The sequence below is a fragment of the Narcine bancroftii genome, chromosome 2, assembly GCF_036971445.1.
Source record: "Narcine bancroftii isolate sNarBan1 chromosome 2, sNarBan1.hap1, whole genome shotgun sequence".
Taxonomy (NCBI): Eukaryota; Metazoa; Chordata; class Chondrichthyes; order Torpediniformes; family Narcinidae; genus Narcine; species Narcine bancroftii.
Window position 1 is genome coordinate 173,477,862 of NC_091470.1, and position 19,290 is coordinate 173,497,151.

The 19,290-nt window shown below is 38.7% G+C and overlaps 1 protein-coding gene across 4 annotated transcripts in view; it reads right to left on the reverse strand.

Annotated features, from left to right (window-relative positions):
* Positions 1-19,290, reverse strand: part of usp48 (ubiquitin specific peptidase 48) — a 181,059-nt gene that overhangs the window by 70,483 nt on the left and 91,286 nt on the right. For all 4 annotated transcript variants that reach the window (XM_069919155.1, XM_069919151.1, XM_069919150.1 and 1 more), the window contains 3 exons: positions 16,624-16,773; positions 6,877-7,077; positions 1,557-1,671 (listed from right to left, as the gene is read on the reverse strand). In XM_069919155.1, coding sequence (XP_069775256.1) covers positions 1,557-1,671; positions 6,877-7,077; positions 16,624-16,773 — 466 coding nt within the window. The remainder of the gene's footprint in view (positions 1-1,556; positions 1,672-6,876; positions 7,078-16,623; positions 16,774-19,290) is intronic.

The window sequence follows — 19,290 nt, forward strand, 5'->3', positions numbered from 1 at the left end:
AGACATTGGTGTGGCCTAATTTGGAGTTCTGTGTGCAGTTCTGGTTGCCTAATTATAGGAAGGATATAAACAGAGTGGAGAGAGTGCAGAGAAGGTTTACCAGAATGTTACCTGGGTTTAAGCATCTAGAGTATAGGCAGAGATTGGACAGATTAGGTCTTTATTCTTTGGAGCGTAGAAGGTTGAGAGGGGATTTGATAGAAGTATTTAAGATTATGAAAGGGATAGACAGAGTGGATGTGGATAGACTATTTCCGTTAAGAGGAGGAAAGATTAAAACAAGAGGACATGAGTTAAGAATTAAGGGGCAGAGGTTTAGAGGTAACATGAGGGGGAACTTCTTTACTCAGAGAGTGGTAGCCGTGTGGAATGATCTTCCGGGAGAAATAGTGGCGGCGGAGTCAATTGTATTATTTAAGAAAAGGTTGGACAGGTATATGGATGAGAAGAAGATGGAGGGTTATGGGCATTGTGCAGGGAGGTGGGACTAGAAAGGGGTGTTTGGTTCGGTGCGGACTAGAAGGGCCTAATGGCCTGTTTCCGTGCTGTAATTGTTATGTTATGTATTTCATTTGCCACTTCCCATTCTCATATCTGTCCTTCAGCAAACTCCCTAGTTCTTCAACACAATCTGGTCTTCCACCTATCTTCGTATCATCTGCAAACTTGGCCGCAAAGCTATTCATTCCATAATCTAAATCATTAATACACAACATAAAAAGAAGCAGCCCCAACACCGACCCCTGTGGAACACCACTAGCAACTGGCAGCCAATCAGAATATGATCCCTGTTTTCTGACTCTCTTCTTCCTGCTAATCAGCTGATGCTCTACTCACGTCAGTGCTTCCTGTTATACCACGGGCTCTATCTTGTTAATTAGCTTCATGTACAGCATATTGTCAAAGGCCACTGCAACGCCTTTATCCAGCCTGCTTGACTCTTCTTCAAGCACATTCAGCAATTAAGATTTTTCTATTCCTAGGTTTCCATTCTGAATTGTTCTCTTGTCCAAGTTGGTAGAATTAGGAAAGTATGCACTTTCATCCAATTCCTTCTCCTTCCAATGCAAAATAAAATTCAGAGTCACTGGTGAGGTAAAAACATAGAAGAAAATCTTCAACTGCTCCTCCCAAATCTTTAGCATCTGGAGCACAGAAGGCATATGGAAATACCATCACCTTCCAGGTTTTTTCCAAGTCATGCAATATCATTGTGACTTGGGAAAATATTTGCATTCCTTGATGACTGGATCAAAATCCTGGAACTCCCTACCTAACAGCACTGTGGGAGTGCTTTCATCACAAGGAATGCAGCAGTTGGGAGATTCACCACCACTTTCTCAAGGATGATTAGGCAAAGGAATTAAATGTTAGCCCTTACAACGGGATGTTGACGTGGCTGCATGAAGAAGAAAAATCAGGAATGAAAACCTGCAGTACAATGTCATATCCACTGCATTTAAAAATAAATAATCCAACTCTACCAAAAGCACAATAAGTAATAGTTTTCTGCAACTAGGAAACGATCAGAACAGTTTCAAAATTTAAAAAAATACCTTTGTAATGTGATTCTGGTTAGGTTGGAGATAATCTTGTAATCTTCATTTAACTGATTCTTTAATCGAAGTATCCTACATTTCTCCATGACACAATCTCTACATAAAGCAGAAGCTAAGGATAAGAAAAATGTTTGATTAATTCATCTTATTTACAAGTTGCGCACTCCATGTTTTTATATCATACGAGAACAAGATTATCAAAGTGGGTGGGACTGTAAATGCAAGGCTGTTACAACGCCAGCAACTGGGACCAGGGTTCGAATCCCGCGCTGTCTGTAGTAAAGAGTTTGTATGTTCTCCCCATATCTGCATGGGTTTCCTCTGGGGGCTCCAGCTTTCTCCCGCCATTCAAAAAGCCCCAGGGGTGTAGGTCAATTACGTGTAATTGGGTGGCACGGGCTCGAGCCACAAGGGCCTGTAACCATGCTCTATGTCTAAACTGAAAAAAAACCATTCTGATAAGTAACGGACACATGATTTCAGTTAATGAATTGAACAAACAAGTCCTGCTGCACAAAAACATCTATTCTCCATTTTTTCCTCATATTTTAACAACACCAGTATGAACCTCCTCCCTTCAAGGTTCACATTTGCAACATGGGCAAGGTAATGCGCCAGGCTGTGGGCGACAATCTGTGCATGTCAAATAACCACATTGGAGATTAAAATAGATACCATAAATAAAAACGCAATGTTAAAGTCACTATAGTTAACTTCATCTAAATAATTTGAAACGCACAAGAAAGCTTGTTTGTGAAATAATTACAAGAATGAGCTTTACTTAAAATTTCATGAATTGACATTTAAAAGTGGGTTGAGGCAAAGTTTTGGAGAGGACAGGAGAGCAAGAGGTGCTAGAAGAGTGAGCTTCTCACAATACTAGCTGATCAATCAGGAATGATCTTACACAAGGTCTGCTGTGCAACGTGCTTCCTGCCCATTTGTTTTTTTATTTTGATTCAGGAAAGGGAGTTGGATGGTCAGGAATTGAATGAGAGGGAAATAGCATGAGCAGGCAATAAGCCCACAAATGGCCAAGTGGGAATATCGGCAGTCAGATGGGGTGCAATGCAATTATGACAGCATTGTGCAAGCAGGAGGAGACATCTGCTGTGAGGATGCCTCAAGCAAAATTGAAGTCTGCTAGTCAAAACTGATTTTAAGGTCCATAATAACGACTGCTGTAGCAAGCACTCTCAATGTGGCTATAAAAAAAAATGACACGTTACATCATAATGGTTTATCTCTTCTCCACGTCAGTCATATGCTGGGCTGCTGTTCATCGACTTCAGCTCACCGTTTACTACGATCGTTCCCCAGAAGCTGTCCTCACTGGGACTCAACAGCCCTCACTGTAACTAGATTTCTTAACAGAAAGACCACAATATGTCCGGGTTGGTACCAGAACGTCGAGTACTGTCACACTGAGCACTGTGTCGCCTCAGGCAGTGTGCTCAGCCTGCTTCTGTTCATGCTGCTGATCCACAACTGCAATGCCAGATCAGCTCCAACAGTGCCATCAAGTTTGCAGATGGCACCAGTTATCCTCATCAACATCGACGAGTCACAATTTGGAGCAAAGGTGGAAAATCTCTTGATATGGTGCGAGATTAACAACCTGAATCTCAAAGTGGATAGATGATCGTGGACTTCAGGAGAAGCAGGAATGACCATCCTTCACAATACATCAATAACTCTGTAATAGAGAGAGGGCAGAGAGCACCAAGTGCCTTGAAGTTCACTTAACTAGTGACCTATCGTGGACACATAGCATCCTCTCATTTGTCAGGAAGGCACAATAGCACTTCCTGAGAAGCAGCTGAAGCAGGCAAGGCAACCAGCCACCATCATGTAAACTTTCTACAGGAGCTCTAACAAGAGAGCCCTGGCTGGATGCATCATTGCTGTAGAGAAATGGATCAGAGGTCAATCCTGAGGACCATAAGACTGGAAGAGAGGATCACTGGAAGCTCCCTTCCCCCCCATGACGTGATCTACAAGGATCATTATCGGAAGAGGGGGCGCAAAATCGTTGAGGACCCTCTTCCATCCCTCACACAACATCTTTCAGCTGCTCCCAGAGTCAGCAGGACCAGGCTGAGAAACAGCTTCTTCCCACAGACAGTGAGAATGCTGAATGACCAAAGGAATTGCTTACATTAACCAGCCAAGACTCTCATAGTCATGAAACAATATGTATTTACATATTTGTATATATGAACGCTGTCCTGCCTATGTATTGACTGGCTGTATTTGTGTTATGTCTGGTTATGTGCCTGCGTTTTGCATTGAGGACTGGAGGTCACTGTGTCGTCGGGTTGTACTTGAGCAATCAGATGATAATAAACGAGCTGGCTTGATATTTATAAATTTTTAATATGATTTTTTAATAAATTAATAAATTTTTAATTTATAAACCTTGAAGAAGTACTTTCACCAGAGCTTAAACAATTGCTGAGATAATTGTCCAATTATCTGTAATTCTGGTTGCTGAGGCATTGGAAAGGTGCCATTTAACTGGAAAAGGTGCAAATAAAATTCACAAAAATGTACCAAGTCTTCAGTTATAAGGAGAGGCTAGGTGGGCCGTAACTCCCTGGAGTATGAAGGTTGAGGGAAGACCTTGAAGAGGTTTATAAAATCACGAGGGACACAGATAAAAGTGAATAGTCACAGCCTTTTCCCCAGGGTTGGGAAATCTAATGCTATGGGGTGCATATTTAAGGTGAAAGAGGAAAGACTTAAAAGAGACCTGAGGGTTCATTTTTTCCACGTGGAACGAACTCCCAGAGGTGGGTACAATTATGACATGTGAAAGGTGATTGTGTAGCTACATGAATAGAGAAGGCTTAAAGGGATAATAGGTCAAATGCAAGCAAATGGGACTAGCTTGTTGGTACCATTGAGTTGTGCCAAATTCCATCCTGCAATGGTCTATAACTTTTACTCCAAATCCAGTGAATTTGGAGTAAAAGTCCAAAAATCCAGATGCCAGAAATCCAGACCACTCACGAATCCGGACTTCTCAAAAACTCTCAAACTTTTAAAATTTAGCAGCTTTTGTGTGCATGCATGTATAAGAGCCACAGACACACAGAAGTTGCGGAAATTAACGAATATTTATTTATTATGTGATGGAGATACAGCATGGTAGCAGGCCTTTCCAGTTCTTGGGCCCATGCATTAACCTACATTTTTGGTTGATGGGAGGAAACCAGGGCAACTGGAGGAAACCCACACAGTCACGGGAAGAACGTACAAACTCCTTACAGGTAGTGCCGGATTCAACTTCTGGTCATTGGTGTTGTACTAACCGCTACGTTAATCACGGTGTCCCAATTTAAACATAAATTTAACAGCTGTTCCAAATAATTCCAGATGAGCACCAATGCCAAACATATAGATCAAATTACTACTTAGAGCTGAAACAAATTCATGGAAAGATGCAAGAATGTCTGAAGAGTCGTTATACACAAAACTTCCACTGTTACACCTGGTTTACTAAGAGGTGAAACATGAAAATCTGCAGACACCGTGATTGAAGTAAAAACACAGAGGTCAAGCAGCGTATTTTATGTAGCAAAGGTACACATACATAACTGACGCTTAAGGGAAAATGTTGGCAGACGTCCGAACAAGAGTAGGGAGGCAGAGGGGTGGTCTTAAGGCAGGAGGTGATAGGTAGAGAAGGGAGGGAGGGGACAGCAGAGAGGGATGGCTAGGTGAAGGAAGGAGGAAGGGTAGGAGGAGAACTGGAAAGGGGACAGGAAGGAGGTAGGGGGAAGAGGAAGCAGGCATGCACAAACCGGAAGAGTTGATGTTAATGCCATCTGGCTGGAGGGTGCACAGACAGAAAATAAGGCGTCATTCCTCCAATTTGTGGGTGGTCTTGGTAGACAGACATGAGAGTCTGGGATGTTGTGACACAGAACTGAAATAGTTGGCTACTTGTGACAACTATTTCAGTTCTGTGTCACACTCACACTCACATGTCTGTCCACGGTCTTGTGCACATTTCCACCAAGACCACCCGCAAATTGGAGGAACAATGCCTTATTTTCTGACTGGGCACCCTCCAGCCAGATGGCATTAACATTAACTTCTCCTGTTTCTGCGTGCCTGCTTCCTCTTCCCGTCCCCTTTCCAGTTCTCCCCTCTCCCTTCACCTGCCATCCCTCCTTCCCTTGATCTCTGCTGTCCTCTCCCTCTGTTCTCCACCTATCACCTCTTTCCTTGTGACCACCCCTTCCCCCCACTCTTTTATTCAGATGCCTACCAACATTTTCAAGCCCGAAACATTAGTTATGCTTTTGTACCTTTGTTATATAAAGGACATTGCTCGACCTGCTGAGTTTCTCCTGCTTTGTGTGTTTTTATTGGTTTACTAAGGGATCTGGTTGGATTTAAGGAACCATTTCAACTTGACAGGACCTTAATTCAAACAATGGACAATGGTATGGTGACCAGTATCCTCAAAGTACTCGATGTGATCTAAACAGGGTTCTTCTTTGGGCAGCATGGTTAATGAAGTGCTTTAGCACAATGCTCTTACAGTGCCAGAAAACCAGGTTTGCATCCAGTGTGGTTTGTAAGGAGTTTGTACTTCCTTCCCCACATGTCTGAGTGGGTTTCTTCCACTCCAAGTGCTTCGGTTTCCTCCCATCCTCCAAAAATGTATGAGGTTTGTCGGTTAATTGGTGTATTTGGGTGGCACACACTCATGGACCATGCTTCATGTCTAAATTTAAATTAAATTCAACAATTTTAACCCAGCTTCCCTGCTTAAAATTGTATCCCTCTCCTAAACAGGATTATTTCACCACAGAGAAACCTGCAAGAGAGGTTAGATGAAATTAATTGATGAAATTAATTAAAGAGAATATTCCAGACACTGGAAAATCTGAAATGAAACAATAAGGGGAAATACTCAATAGGTGAGGCAGTATCTGTGAAGAAAGAAAGTTATCACCACAGGTCTTGTATCTGAAATAGCTCGAGATATATAGAAATAAAGTTTAAATGTAGAGAAAGTAGGGAAGAGTGGACAGGACACAAATGAAGATGTGGGCAAGTGTGGGAGGAGGAGATGATTAAATGACAAGAGAGGTGATAGCAATGTAAAATAACAAAAAAAACCCTAAATTTTGTAAATAAATTATAAGAAAAAACACAAATGCTGGAAAGGCTGAACATCCTAAACAGATAAAAGTTCAAGTGTTGTTCTTCAGGCACCTATGAAGCACTAAAATGGTTCCAGACGTAATAGCAGAGCTCAAAACATGACAAATAATGTTTTATTTGAAAATCTAGTACTTACCATCTAATCTGGGGCCACCTCCATATCGAGCATAGAAGATATCAGCTGCCCTCTGAGAAATCCTTTTAACTTCACAGATTTTATCAGGAATAAGTCTGTTATGTGCACACAAGTGGTGAGAATTATCAATGGGCTTTGTTGCTGCAGAGTCATCCAGCCATTTTCGCAGCCAGTCCACTGGCAAAAACTCATAGAATTCTCCTAAACAAAAAAAAAGCAACTTTTAGCCCCTGGTATTCAACGGGCAAACGTGACTTTACATTAAGTGTGCCCAATTTTTCAGACTTACTGTCAAATTCGCAGTATAAACTCGCTCGTGAACTGAAAAGCTTCCAGAGCAATATGACCCTGCAGAACCTTATCAAGCACATTGCATGTTCAGGAGAAGTGCCATTCAATTACCTGACAGCTGATTAAATGTTGATTCAAAAGCAACAAACTTTCATATTTGGTGCCCATTTGATTTTTTTTTGTAACATGGAAAACAAACACAGATTAATTATGCTCGTCACTTGTAGCTTTCAATGTTCTTCCCAATTTCAAAGAGAACTTTCAAAGATAATAAAACCAGGAAGCTGGAATGCGACTTTCTTCCTTTAAAATTGTTTTTATTGAAAAACAAACAAAAAGCAGTAGTACATCAATTGTAATGAAACCTTTGCAGATTTGCAAATAATAGCTTATGGTGCTACTTAATTCTAAATCCAATAAATGGTAAAACATACAATATTATATGAAAAAATAAAAAATTTCAAACCCACAGAAATCAAGGTTAAAATTCAAATTGTATGTCATATTAAATTCGAATAAGCAGCCTCAGGGGATTCGTCATCGCCCCTAATTTGTCAAATTATGGACATGCGCTATAAATGGGCCCCAAGTCTTATCAAAAGGTATCTTGATTTTCGTGACATTATGCCTAATTTTCTCCAGATTTAAAAAGGACATAATATCTAATAACCATTGATTATGTGGGAACTCATCTTACCATTTTATCAGAATTGCTTTTCTTGCTAATAAAGTGGACAATGCTATAACCTGTCATTTTTATCTTTATAAAAAAACAAATAGTGCAATTACTGGACATGGATCTAAAGTGATCATAGTTGAAAAAGTTTTAAAACTTTTGCAAATTAGGGCAAGTCCAAAACATATGTAACAAAGAGGCATCAAATATTTTACATTTGTCACAAAGTGAACTAATGTCAGGATAAATTAGAGCAAGTTTGACTTTGGAGAAATGGACACGATGTAGCACTTTGAATTGAATAAAACTCTGCCCAGCACACAATGATGAATCATAAATCAGGCCCAAAACTGAAGTCCGTTCTTCCTCTAAGAAAGAGATATTCAGATTGATCTCCCATTCAGTTTTAATTCCACTTAACAAAATTGCTTTCATATTCAATAGTTTTTAATATAAAGCAGATATCATGCCTTAATGAGTAAATTGTAACTTGAAGAGTTCATCGATAAAATTTGGGTCAGAAGAGTAGGAAATGTTAAAAGCTTAGTGAACAAAATTTCAAATTTGATATATCTGAAATAATGTTTATTTGATAGGTTACCTATTGTCCTCAATTGTTGAAGATATAAAAAATGTTGTTGTATAAAAAGATCTTTAAAACTATTCATGCCTAAAAAATTCCATTCTTGAAAGCTGGTGCTAAAATAGCTGGTTGAAATAAATAATTTGAAATTATAGGACATAATTTCCAAATCTCCAAAGTCCGAAAAATTTTCTGAATTGATTGCAGATCTTCAATTTATGTGTCATTATTAAGTTCTTTGTCAATTTTTGAATACAGGTAAAGATAACCCCAATACTGCCCACAAGGATGTACTTCTGAGGGCCTTCAACTCCATCTCAATCCAATTAGGATATTCATCTGTCTAATTTCCAGTAGTAAAAATGGAAATTAGGTAGGGCTAATCCCCCATTATTTCTAGTGTTCTGAAGATAGGTTTCAATCTAAGTTTCTTGTTTTGACATATATATTTGACATAATAAATGATTCTGTTATTATTCAATTTCACCATTTTTAGAAGAAATATATAATTTTGAGATTGGCACATTAAAAAAAATGATTTAACTTATCAAGGAACATGCTTTTGTTTCCTAGAAGTTGTTGTACTCTGCAAAGTTTACAACTGAACTATACAGGAAAGGTTTTAAACCTACTCTTCTTTATCCAGCGAGATTCAGAATAAGGCATGGAACTCAAAAGATTTTCTTCAGTTCACTAGAAGAAGCATGGAATTTTCTTTAAAGTGAGGCCCCGGGAACGTCGACCACTGCTTTAAGATGAAGGAATTGAAAGGCAGATTGTGGAAACCGCTCTTTATTTTTCCTCTTTTTGTGTTTACTCGTTTAATGAAAATATTGTTTAACATTATGGAACTAATTGAGAGATGTTTTTGTTACAAGCATTAAATGTCTTTAATTAATTTGAATTTAGACATTATTGACCTTGAGTCGGGAATGTAAGTATAGGTTCAGGTTTTTGTAATTGTTAAACTGTCTTTTCTGTGCATGCGTTTAGTATTCTCTACTGCTCAGATGAGTTTTACTCACTATACTGGTTTATAACTATAGTAAAGGGGACTGTTGGAAAAGAGTTGGCTTGTTTGAATTTGCTTTTTTACTTTACCAATTATGTATATAAATTTTACCTTTAAACTAAAGTTAAACAGGATATTTTATGGTATAAAAGGCTATTGTGAAGATCATGTGCATTGGAAGACTGGAATGCTATTTAGATCTCACCTGTGTGCTATCAGTGTTTAGGCTAACTTTCTTATCATATAATCAATAATATACTATTTGATTAATAAGGTACAAGAAAATCAACAGTGGAGTCAAAGAGGGTTTCATTAGATTTTTTTGAAGTGGTCTCTAATCTTGTGCTGGGGTGAGGGGTTTCATTTGGGTTTGTATGGAACAAGGTCACATGGAATAATTTACTGCGGCCTTGGGGATGCATGCTCTAGTGCTTTAATTTAATTTGATACATCTTAAAATAGATTGTTAAAGATGGCACCTATTCAAACTATTGCATGGAACATGAAGAGGCTTAACGGACCCATAAAGTGTAGAAGGATTTTAGCGCACAATAAACATTTAAAGGCAGATATTACATATTTCCAAGAAACATGTATTCAGAAGACAGATAAAGACAGACCGGTATTTAAATGGAAAGGTCAATACTCCATTTTAATACAACCAAATGCACCATTTATACTGCATAATAGAATGGATAAAATGGGCACTATATTATTCTTAATGGGACACTACAGAATAAACCGGTGGTTTTAGCCAATATTTATGCTCCAAATGTGAATGACCCAACCTTTTTTGAAAAGTTTTTTTTTTAATCTTTTACTAGACATTTCCAAATACTAATTTTAGGTGAAGATTTTGATTGTTGTTTGAACACAATTTTAGACCATTCTTCAAAAAAAAGACTAATCTCTCGAAATCGGCTTTAAAATACACTCCTTTTTGTCTGAGGAATGGAGATTTTTGAATCCTATCTCTAGGGATTACTCTTTTATCTCAACCATTCATAAAGCCTATACCAGGATTGATTAATTTTTAATAGACAACCAGCCAATTAAAGATTGTGAGTATCAAAGTATAGTCATCTCAAATCACGTTCCAGTCTCTCCAAGTATGAAATTCCCAAATACTCCGATTATTTAAAAAAATGATGGTTTAATACCCTATTATTTAATAATAGTTTTTGACTTTTTTTAAGAGAACCAAATTTAATTTTTATTTAATGTCAACTCAACCCCAGATGTTTCAAATTTAGTGGTCTGGAATACTATGAAAGCTTACCTATGTGGCTAAATTATTTCTTATACATCCAATAAAAAAAAGGGCTAGGGAAGAAAGATTAGATATGATTAATCAGATGAAGCAAATTGATTTAAACTTTGCCCAAAATGGAGACTTGGAACTCTTCAGAAAAAGAACTAACTAAAATCTAAATTTGACCTTCTTTCTACACACCCGATTGAACAACGGATTTTAAGAACTAAAGGCCAATTTTTATATTCATGGAGAGAAATTTGGTAAACTGTTGTCTAGCCAATTGAAAACCGTTTCGGCTAATATGCAAATTAATAAGATATGTCTCCCTGATCGTACCACAAGTACCAATCAATTCAAAATAAATAAAATTCTTAAAGATTTCTATACTCACTTATATTCCTCTGAATTTAATAATGAGCACAATTTAATGTATGACTTTTAAAACCATTTAAATATACTGATAATTTCTCAGGAAAATAAAGAATGTCTAGGAGCTCCAATTTCACAAGAAGAAATGCATAAAGCACTATTTTCATTACAATCAGGTAAAGCTCCAGAGATGGATGGTTATCCGATTTGAGTTTTACAAAACTTTTTCTAAATAACTACTTCCACATTTAAACTTGGTATTAAATTACTCTTTCTGAAAAGGAAACTTACCCCTTCTTTTAATGAAGCAGCTACTTTGGTGATCTTCAAAAATGGCAAAGACTCAGAGGATTGTGCATCTTATAGATCTTAATAAATGTGGATGTTAAAAATTTTATCTAAAGTTTTAGCATATCAATTTGAAAATGTATTACCAGGTATAATAAACTCAGATTTCATTAAAAATTGACATTCTTATTAAAATATCCAGATTACTGAATATCAAGTATACACCTTCTACTCATAACAATGAATGCATTTTATCCTTAGATGCTGAAAAAGTGTTTGATAGAGTAGAATGGGAAACATTTGTCTCCCTAGTAAAATTTAATTTTGGCCCTGCTTTTATACATTGGATAAAACTTTTATATCGACTTCTAATGGCCTAAAGTCATACCAAATCCCTGCAATCCAAGCCTTTTAAATTATATCAAGACATGAGACAAGGTTGTCTTCTGAGCCCATTGCTTTTTGACTTAGCATTGGAGCACCTACCTATTGCTCTGCGGGCAAATCCTGATTTGACTCATTTGTTTAGAGGAACTATTGAACATAGGCTGTCTCTTTATGCGGATGACCTTTTATTGTTCATTTCCAACCCCGAGTTATCCATACCGAATATCATTTTAGCAGATTTGCTGGTTGTAAGATCAATATTCATATTACTGAATTACTACAATTGAAGGGTGCACCAGAACTTTATTCTAAATATCCATTCAAAATAGTGATAAATACTTAGGTAAAACTAAGAATTTCAGTCATCTATGGATATTTTAAAAAGAATGTCTATTTTTAATGAAACCTGCTTGATCTGAGTTTATTATACCTTGTAATTAATACATTCTCAAATCAATATGCTAAAATTTTAACATTGACATTTTAAAGAAAACTTTGCCCTTTTAGTCAACCAAACCAAATCAATTCTTTCAAGATGATCACCATTCTCATTGACTGTGACTGGCCATATTAATTCATTTACAATGAATAATCTACCAAATTTTTATACCTCTTTCAATCACTACCAATATTTATCCCTAAGGAATGCGACTTCCTGAGAAATTAGAGCAGTTATAATAAAAATGACGCCACTACTATAATGGCAGCACTGCCGCTGATGTGGACTCAGGAGAGCAGGGAGCAAAGACACAGTGCTCCTCTGTGGGGTCCCACTGCCTGAGTGTTACGCTGATGGCATCACACAGGTTTAAATAGCCAGTTAAAGGTGCTGGTGGTGTTTCTTCTCAAACATCTTGAAAACCACATAGGTCTGTGGCCGAGATGGCAAAGTCCAGGCTTGGCAGTGGAGCACAAGGGGTTACGGATTCCAGGGACCTGCACAAAGCACCAGATTGGAGAACTGCACCTGTGAGTTGACTACAGCAGTGAATCAAGCTTCATTTAGAGTTTCAGAAAAGTTCCAAATACTGTGTGAAGGTGACTTAAAGGTTAAACTGATTTTGGACGGACTTGCTGACTTCTCCCACAGCAATGAAGTGGTGGTTGATACATTGCCCACAGGGAGCACTCAAATAATGTATTACCGAGGAAGGAGGAAAGACTTAATATTTCATTAATTTTTTTTATGTTTAAACCATTGTGTATACTTGTGTACACTCATAAATGCTTAAAATAAAAAATGCATTAGCCTCAATGGAACCAACCATACAGAATGGAGCTCAAAAAGCAACCATAGTCAGGGCCATACGAGTCTCAGTGAAAGTTATTCCTGCTTCCCATAGGATGTTCAGTGCAGGAATCTCGGTCACTGTAAAATCCCATTTATAAGATTATAGTGAACTTCAAACAAATTGTGTTAAGAGATGCAGACTGCAATATTATGTCCAGAAACGAGACTGTGACCTCCAGGGCACATCCAATAACTCCACATGTAGCAGCAACAAGAGGCACAGGTAATAACTTATGGAAACCTATGAGTCAATCTAGTTGATAATAATATTTTGACGTGCATTTTCCGTACCATCTTAAATCTAAAAGCTTTATTCTTGGCCATCAGCATGCAAATATTGATGAACCTACAGTAAAATCCCCGTTATCCTGAATTCAAGCAACATGCCTCAAGCGTGTGGAAGTAAATGGGTAAAAATAAATACAAGATTAAATTTGGCGCCCCCTCCCCTCTCCCCCCCACCAGCGGTTAGTTTGCCAATCACGCAACACACAATCTCAATCAAGCAGAAAATACACCAAAGGTACCAGATACAGAGGGTTTTTCTGTACATGTACATCTATGAATGGATCATCCCCTTTGCCTTTCACATTTACAAGCAGGTTTTCTATCTGACCACTCTAAAACTTTAATTTGGTGTACTGCCAAAAATGTTGACATTCATGTGGTTGAATGAAGGACCAATTTCTGTGCTGTTCACTCCAATGGAAGGTTGGGAGAAAGTGTTCAAAGCCTTTGCTAAATTTCATATATTTTAACCCTTATAATTTATTTGTTTTATTGTAATTTAGACTTCTATCATTGCCCATCATGCATTCCAGCTGTGAAGACACTTCGCTCAGTAATATTAGTAAATCTTTCTATGATTTCATTTTTAAGATGTACTTTTTGATCAGGTTTCCAGCAATTTGCTTCAACACTTTTCTACGTAGCTGTAGGATGAACAGAAGAGAGGGAGACTTTAACTTCAATGTCTCCATCATCTGGTATCATCACCCTTTTCTTCTAGCTATTTCCATCCTGATGAATTCATCAATGAGGCAGGCAGTCAAGACAGAGAGAGGAGGTAAACTTCAGATTTGATCAGGGTCTTGATTTATTTCTCGCGTCCCCAATCTCCAGAGACCAGATGGCATTAACGTCTCCAGTTTCTGCTCGCCCACTCTCTGTTCTCCCTCCCTTCCTTGTCCCTTTTTTTTCCTCCTGGTCTCCACCCCTTTCCCTCTTCATTCAGAGCCACCTACCCTCTCCTTGTTTGCTGGTGTGCCCTCCCTCCCTTATCCATCTACTACCCCCTGCCTGTGGGACTGTGCTCCTCCTCCTGCTCCTCTCCCACCTGAGCATTTTGATCAGGTGCCTACCTATATTTTGCCCACACCTTAATGAAAGACTCAAGCCCGAAACATTGGTCATGTATCTTTATCGCGGCTATGTAAAGGACATTATTTGACCGGCTGAGTTTCTCCAATAGTGATTTTTCTTTTACAAAAAACAGTGGACCAGCACTGCCCTCCCCCAATTAATTCTCACCTTTCCTCTTTCCCATCCTCTTGTCGTATCCCTCCCTTGCCCTTCCACTCGAGTCCTGACCCACCTGCAGAAGGATGCCTCATAAGCCATGCTTCAATTCGACTTCTGCTTGGCATTTAATACTATCATTCCCCAGAGGCTAATGGAGAATCTCTCCTCGCTGGGTCTCAACAACCCTCTCTAAAACTGGATTCTGGATTTCCTCACGAAAAGAACACTGCATGCCCAGGTTGGTAGCAGAATGTTAAGCACAGTCACGCTGAACACTGGTGCACCCCAGGGCTGTGTGCTCAGCCCGCTCCTGGTCATGCTACTAACACACAACTGCATTATCAGAACCAGCTCCAACAGAGTCATCAAGTTTGCAGATGACACAACAGTCGCTGGGCTCATCAACAACAACAATGAGTCACACTACAGAGTTGCAAAATCTCATTATAGGATGGAGAAAAACAATCTGAGTCTCAACTTGGATATGACGAAGGAGATAATCGTGGACTTCAGGAAGAGCAGGAATGGGCACCCTCCAATACACATCAATAACACTGTAGTGGAGACAGTGGAGAGCATGAAATTCCTTGGAGTTCACTTAACTAGAGACGTATCATGGACACACATCTCCTCATATGTCAGGAAGGCACGACCTGAGATGACTGAAGCAGGAAAGGCTATCGGCATCCAACATGCCAGCGTTCTACAGGAGCTCCATTAAGAGCATCCCGGCAAGCTGGATCACAGTGTAGTACAGTTGCTCTAGAGAATTGTGGTGAATGTCTGCCAAGCTGCCTGTCTCCCCTCTGGCGAGCCTTGCTGTACTAACATTGGCTGTGCATTATCTTGACTGTTAAGGACACTCGCCTTGGATATAACTGTATATGCATCTATTTTCTTTCATTATTGTACCACGAGTTTCTGCTAATAAAAGCCATGACTATTGTTTGACCACATCGTCTTTGTCTACTTCATCAACTGGCACTTCAAGAAATGAATCAGAGGTTAATCCACAGGACCATAAGAGTGTCTGGCTGTGTGTCTGTATGTTTTGCATTGAGAACCAGAGATAGTTGCTTCATCGCATTGCACTTGTACAATCAGATGATAATAAATTTGAACTAATACCTTCTACGTGCTGGTGTGTACTCTCTCCCCCCCCACCCCCATTCTTCCCCTCTCCACAGAATTTTTAATAAAGACCCCTGCCTGCATTTTGTTCAGATCTTGACGAAGGGCGCAGGCTCATATATATGACGATACATCTTTACCTCCTATGGACCTGCCGAGTTCTTCCAGCATTTTGCTGTTTTTACCACCACTAACCCTGCACACCAGTGATACACAGGTCTCTAATCAGAAAAACAACCATCCACTCTAAGCTCCTTCCTCCGTCAGTTTTGAATCCAGCTGGCCAGTTCACCTTGGATCCCACGTGATCTAACATGTGGAAATTTGTCAAAGGCCTTGTTGAAATCCATATGTACAAAATCCCTTGCCCTGCCCTTATTAATCCACATGTTTACTCTTCAAAAGAAAAATCAGTTTCATAAATTACAATCTCTCAGGAACAAAGATTTGCTATTTCTTATTGTCTGATTATCCATCCATCAGAATGTGGAAGTAAAATAACTTCTCCAGTGAAACTTGACATTCATATTTGAATTTTGTTCTGTAATCAATCAATTCACTAAACAGTAGCCAATAATTTCAGTCACTTCAATACCTGAAGAATTGGTCATTTCCAAAAGGAGCACAATTGTGACCATTTCCAGGTTGAATCCATGCCAAAAGTTCAAAATAGCACAGATCTCCAAACACCTCTCACCATCATCCAGGTTCCAAGTTTTACCCACCCCGCTCCATGAATAATGCCTGTTGCCAACGAGCGTCATAGCACCCCCTCCCCCACCGTGCTGCAATCTACACAATTATCAAAATCTACGTAACCTGATCTGCATCACTAGGTGGTTACAGCATACAAATGTTACAACGTGGTGAAATTCTTCCTTCAAATTAAATCTTTCACATGGGTGTGCACATAAAAGAACATCATCCTGTTAAGTTCACAGACCTTCTTTAGCGGGTAACATGTTAAAGAGCTCTTGCACCTCCTCATGCTTGGCTTTGCCCTTGTCCACACTCTGTTTCCTCATCTCAGCCATTTCCATACACCATTCCTCAAATTTTTTGTTGTCACGTTCAACCATTTTCTGTAGATGAGCTGAAAGAGGAAGGAAAATCATCAAGAAAATAGGTACATTGTGAGTTGACTGCGTTACGAGCCCAGAGGACCCCAAAACCCAGCAGCAACAGATATTCACCAAAATAAATTTGCTTTTAATTATCTTTAAACATGAAAACGGAATCACACTTATCTATTATTAACTCAACCCCCTTCAAATTCTAAGTACACATGTGTGTAAGTTCAGAAAAGTTATTTGATTCACAGTCCAATCTCACTTCTCATTCCTCCAAGTTCACTGGTTGTAGGCAATTCTTATACTGTGCACAGAATTTAACTCGTTTAAAGTTCACTAGGCTTTGGTGTTTGATAGGTAAATGGTTACCACTCAGGAAGGTTCTTGTCGGTTTTCAGAGAGAGATTTGTTGTTCCAGGACATCCACAACTCCCCTCCAGGGTCTTGCTGATGAAACCTGCCCCTTCAGGGATCTCCAGATGATAACCTCTTTCTTTCAGGTCACCTCAGTTCCTTTATGTTTCTCTTAATCCAAGTGAAACATTAGACAGTCAGTCCTCTCCTCTTGCATGAACTACAAGGGCTTTGACTAGGCCATCTTCCAAACTAGGGCTTCTTGCCAGCTTGTCCTGTTCTAGTTCCAGCTGCTTTGATGGTTGTAACACTGCCAAGTGATCTCTGCTTTTCTCTCTCTGTCTCACACACACTGAGAGAAAGCCTGTTTGACTCCCTCTACTTGCAAAACCACATGACCCTCTTAGAACAGCAGGTTCTCCTGCAGACAATATGTGGCTCCAACAATCTCTTTCATCTGTTGCTTTGGTAAACAACAATCCATTAGTGAAGTCTCTTGAGCACTCTTCAAAGCACGAGCAAAAAAACTGAGCTCCAGTATTTCAAGTAAGATCTGTTTTAAAGTGTTTGCATTTTGCAATTTATCTCCCAAAAACTTATCTATATCCTCTGTCACAACTGTTTATAATTAATGAAAATAAAATTCCACAATGTAACAATAGAAATGGAATTAAATGCATTTTGTTTTGATGAATGTTCAAGGCATGAATAGTAACTTACACAGCATTATTAATGTAGTAAAACTACTCATATCTGATTTGTTAAATATGAAGATCAGCTTTAAAAAATGTTATCAAAGTCAGAGTTTTAAATGAGAGAGGCAAAGGGGGAAGCATAAAGTTTTGGCAGCACAGTTGACCTGGTGGATCAATGGCATTTAGGAATGGTCACGAGGTTGGAAATGGAAGCATGTGCACCATGGAGCCTTGATTGGAGACAGGGTGAGATGATGGGGTAAAAACTTCAAAAACTGGTGAGTTTTAAAAAAATTGAACAGAATTTAAAAACTATGGGAACAAGATTTTCAACAGTTAATTTCTAAAACTACATGGAATTCTATTCTGAAGTTAGTGCATTCATCCTGTCTTTGTACCAGACACTCATTATTACAATTCAAGATCACACACCAGGCCCACCATTCCAAAGTCCAAATAGGTAAATTCTATTCTAATCTTTCTTCTAAATGTGATAAATGTATAACTGAAGATGGTACACTGTATTTTTATGCCTTTCTCTTTCCAATTTTTGGGAAGGGATATTTCATACCTTACCTGTAGTTCTTAACAGTACTTTGACACCAAATCCTTTTCTTGCTTTCTTTGGAATCAGTGGGTCATCAGATATTGACTGCTTCGTAGTTTCCTTTGCTTCTCCTATCGCTAATGAAAAGGAAAGATGCTGTCCCTCCCACTTACACTCAATGGCTGTATGATATGATGACGTCTGACTTTAGAAATAATTAGATGCTCCACTACTGAAAAGAATCTAAATTTTGTTTCCTTATGGGATTCATTTCTTAATTACTTTCAAAATTTGTAAGGTTATGTTTACTTTTTTTTTACCCCATTGATTACCTTCCCTTTTATCATTAGGTAGTGGACTGTTTATGTTCAGCCAGTAGCCTCCGAAGGGAGGAGGGTTATATATATAAAAAAATTGAGGCTATGCCCAACTCAGATTCAATAGAACATTAAGACATGAAGTTAATAGAGATTAAAACAAGGCAATCGAGACATTGGTACTTTGGATGAGCCAGTGTGCTTGTATGCAAATTTCATCAGCAGGAGGTGTGGTGGAGTTGGGCTGAGCAAACTGAATAATGGGACATTCAAGGAGGTCCAAAACTCATATTACAATAAGAATGAAAACAGTCCGGTTCAGTTTCAGAAAAATGGACCGTGCTAGTAGCCAGAATGTTTTGGATGAAAAGTGAAACCAATGGCAACTCCTCTGAATATTTTGTCAGATGGAGATTTATGTCATCCAGTGTCGGATGTCGGGGAAGCAACTTAACAATTCAGAGACAAGGGAGATCTTACAGAAAGTGGTGGAAGTAACCAGCATACATAAAGAAAGTGATTATGTATTTTTAGATGTTGCTGATGAGAGGTACCATGTCAAAATAGGAGAGACCTCCGGTGTGGTGATGGTTAAAAAAGTTTAATAATTTTTTTAATACTTAAGAA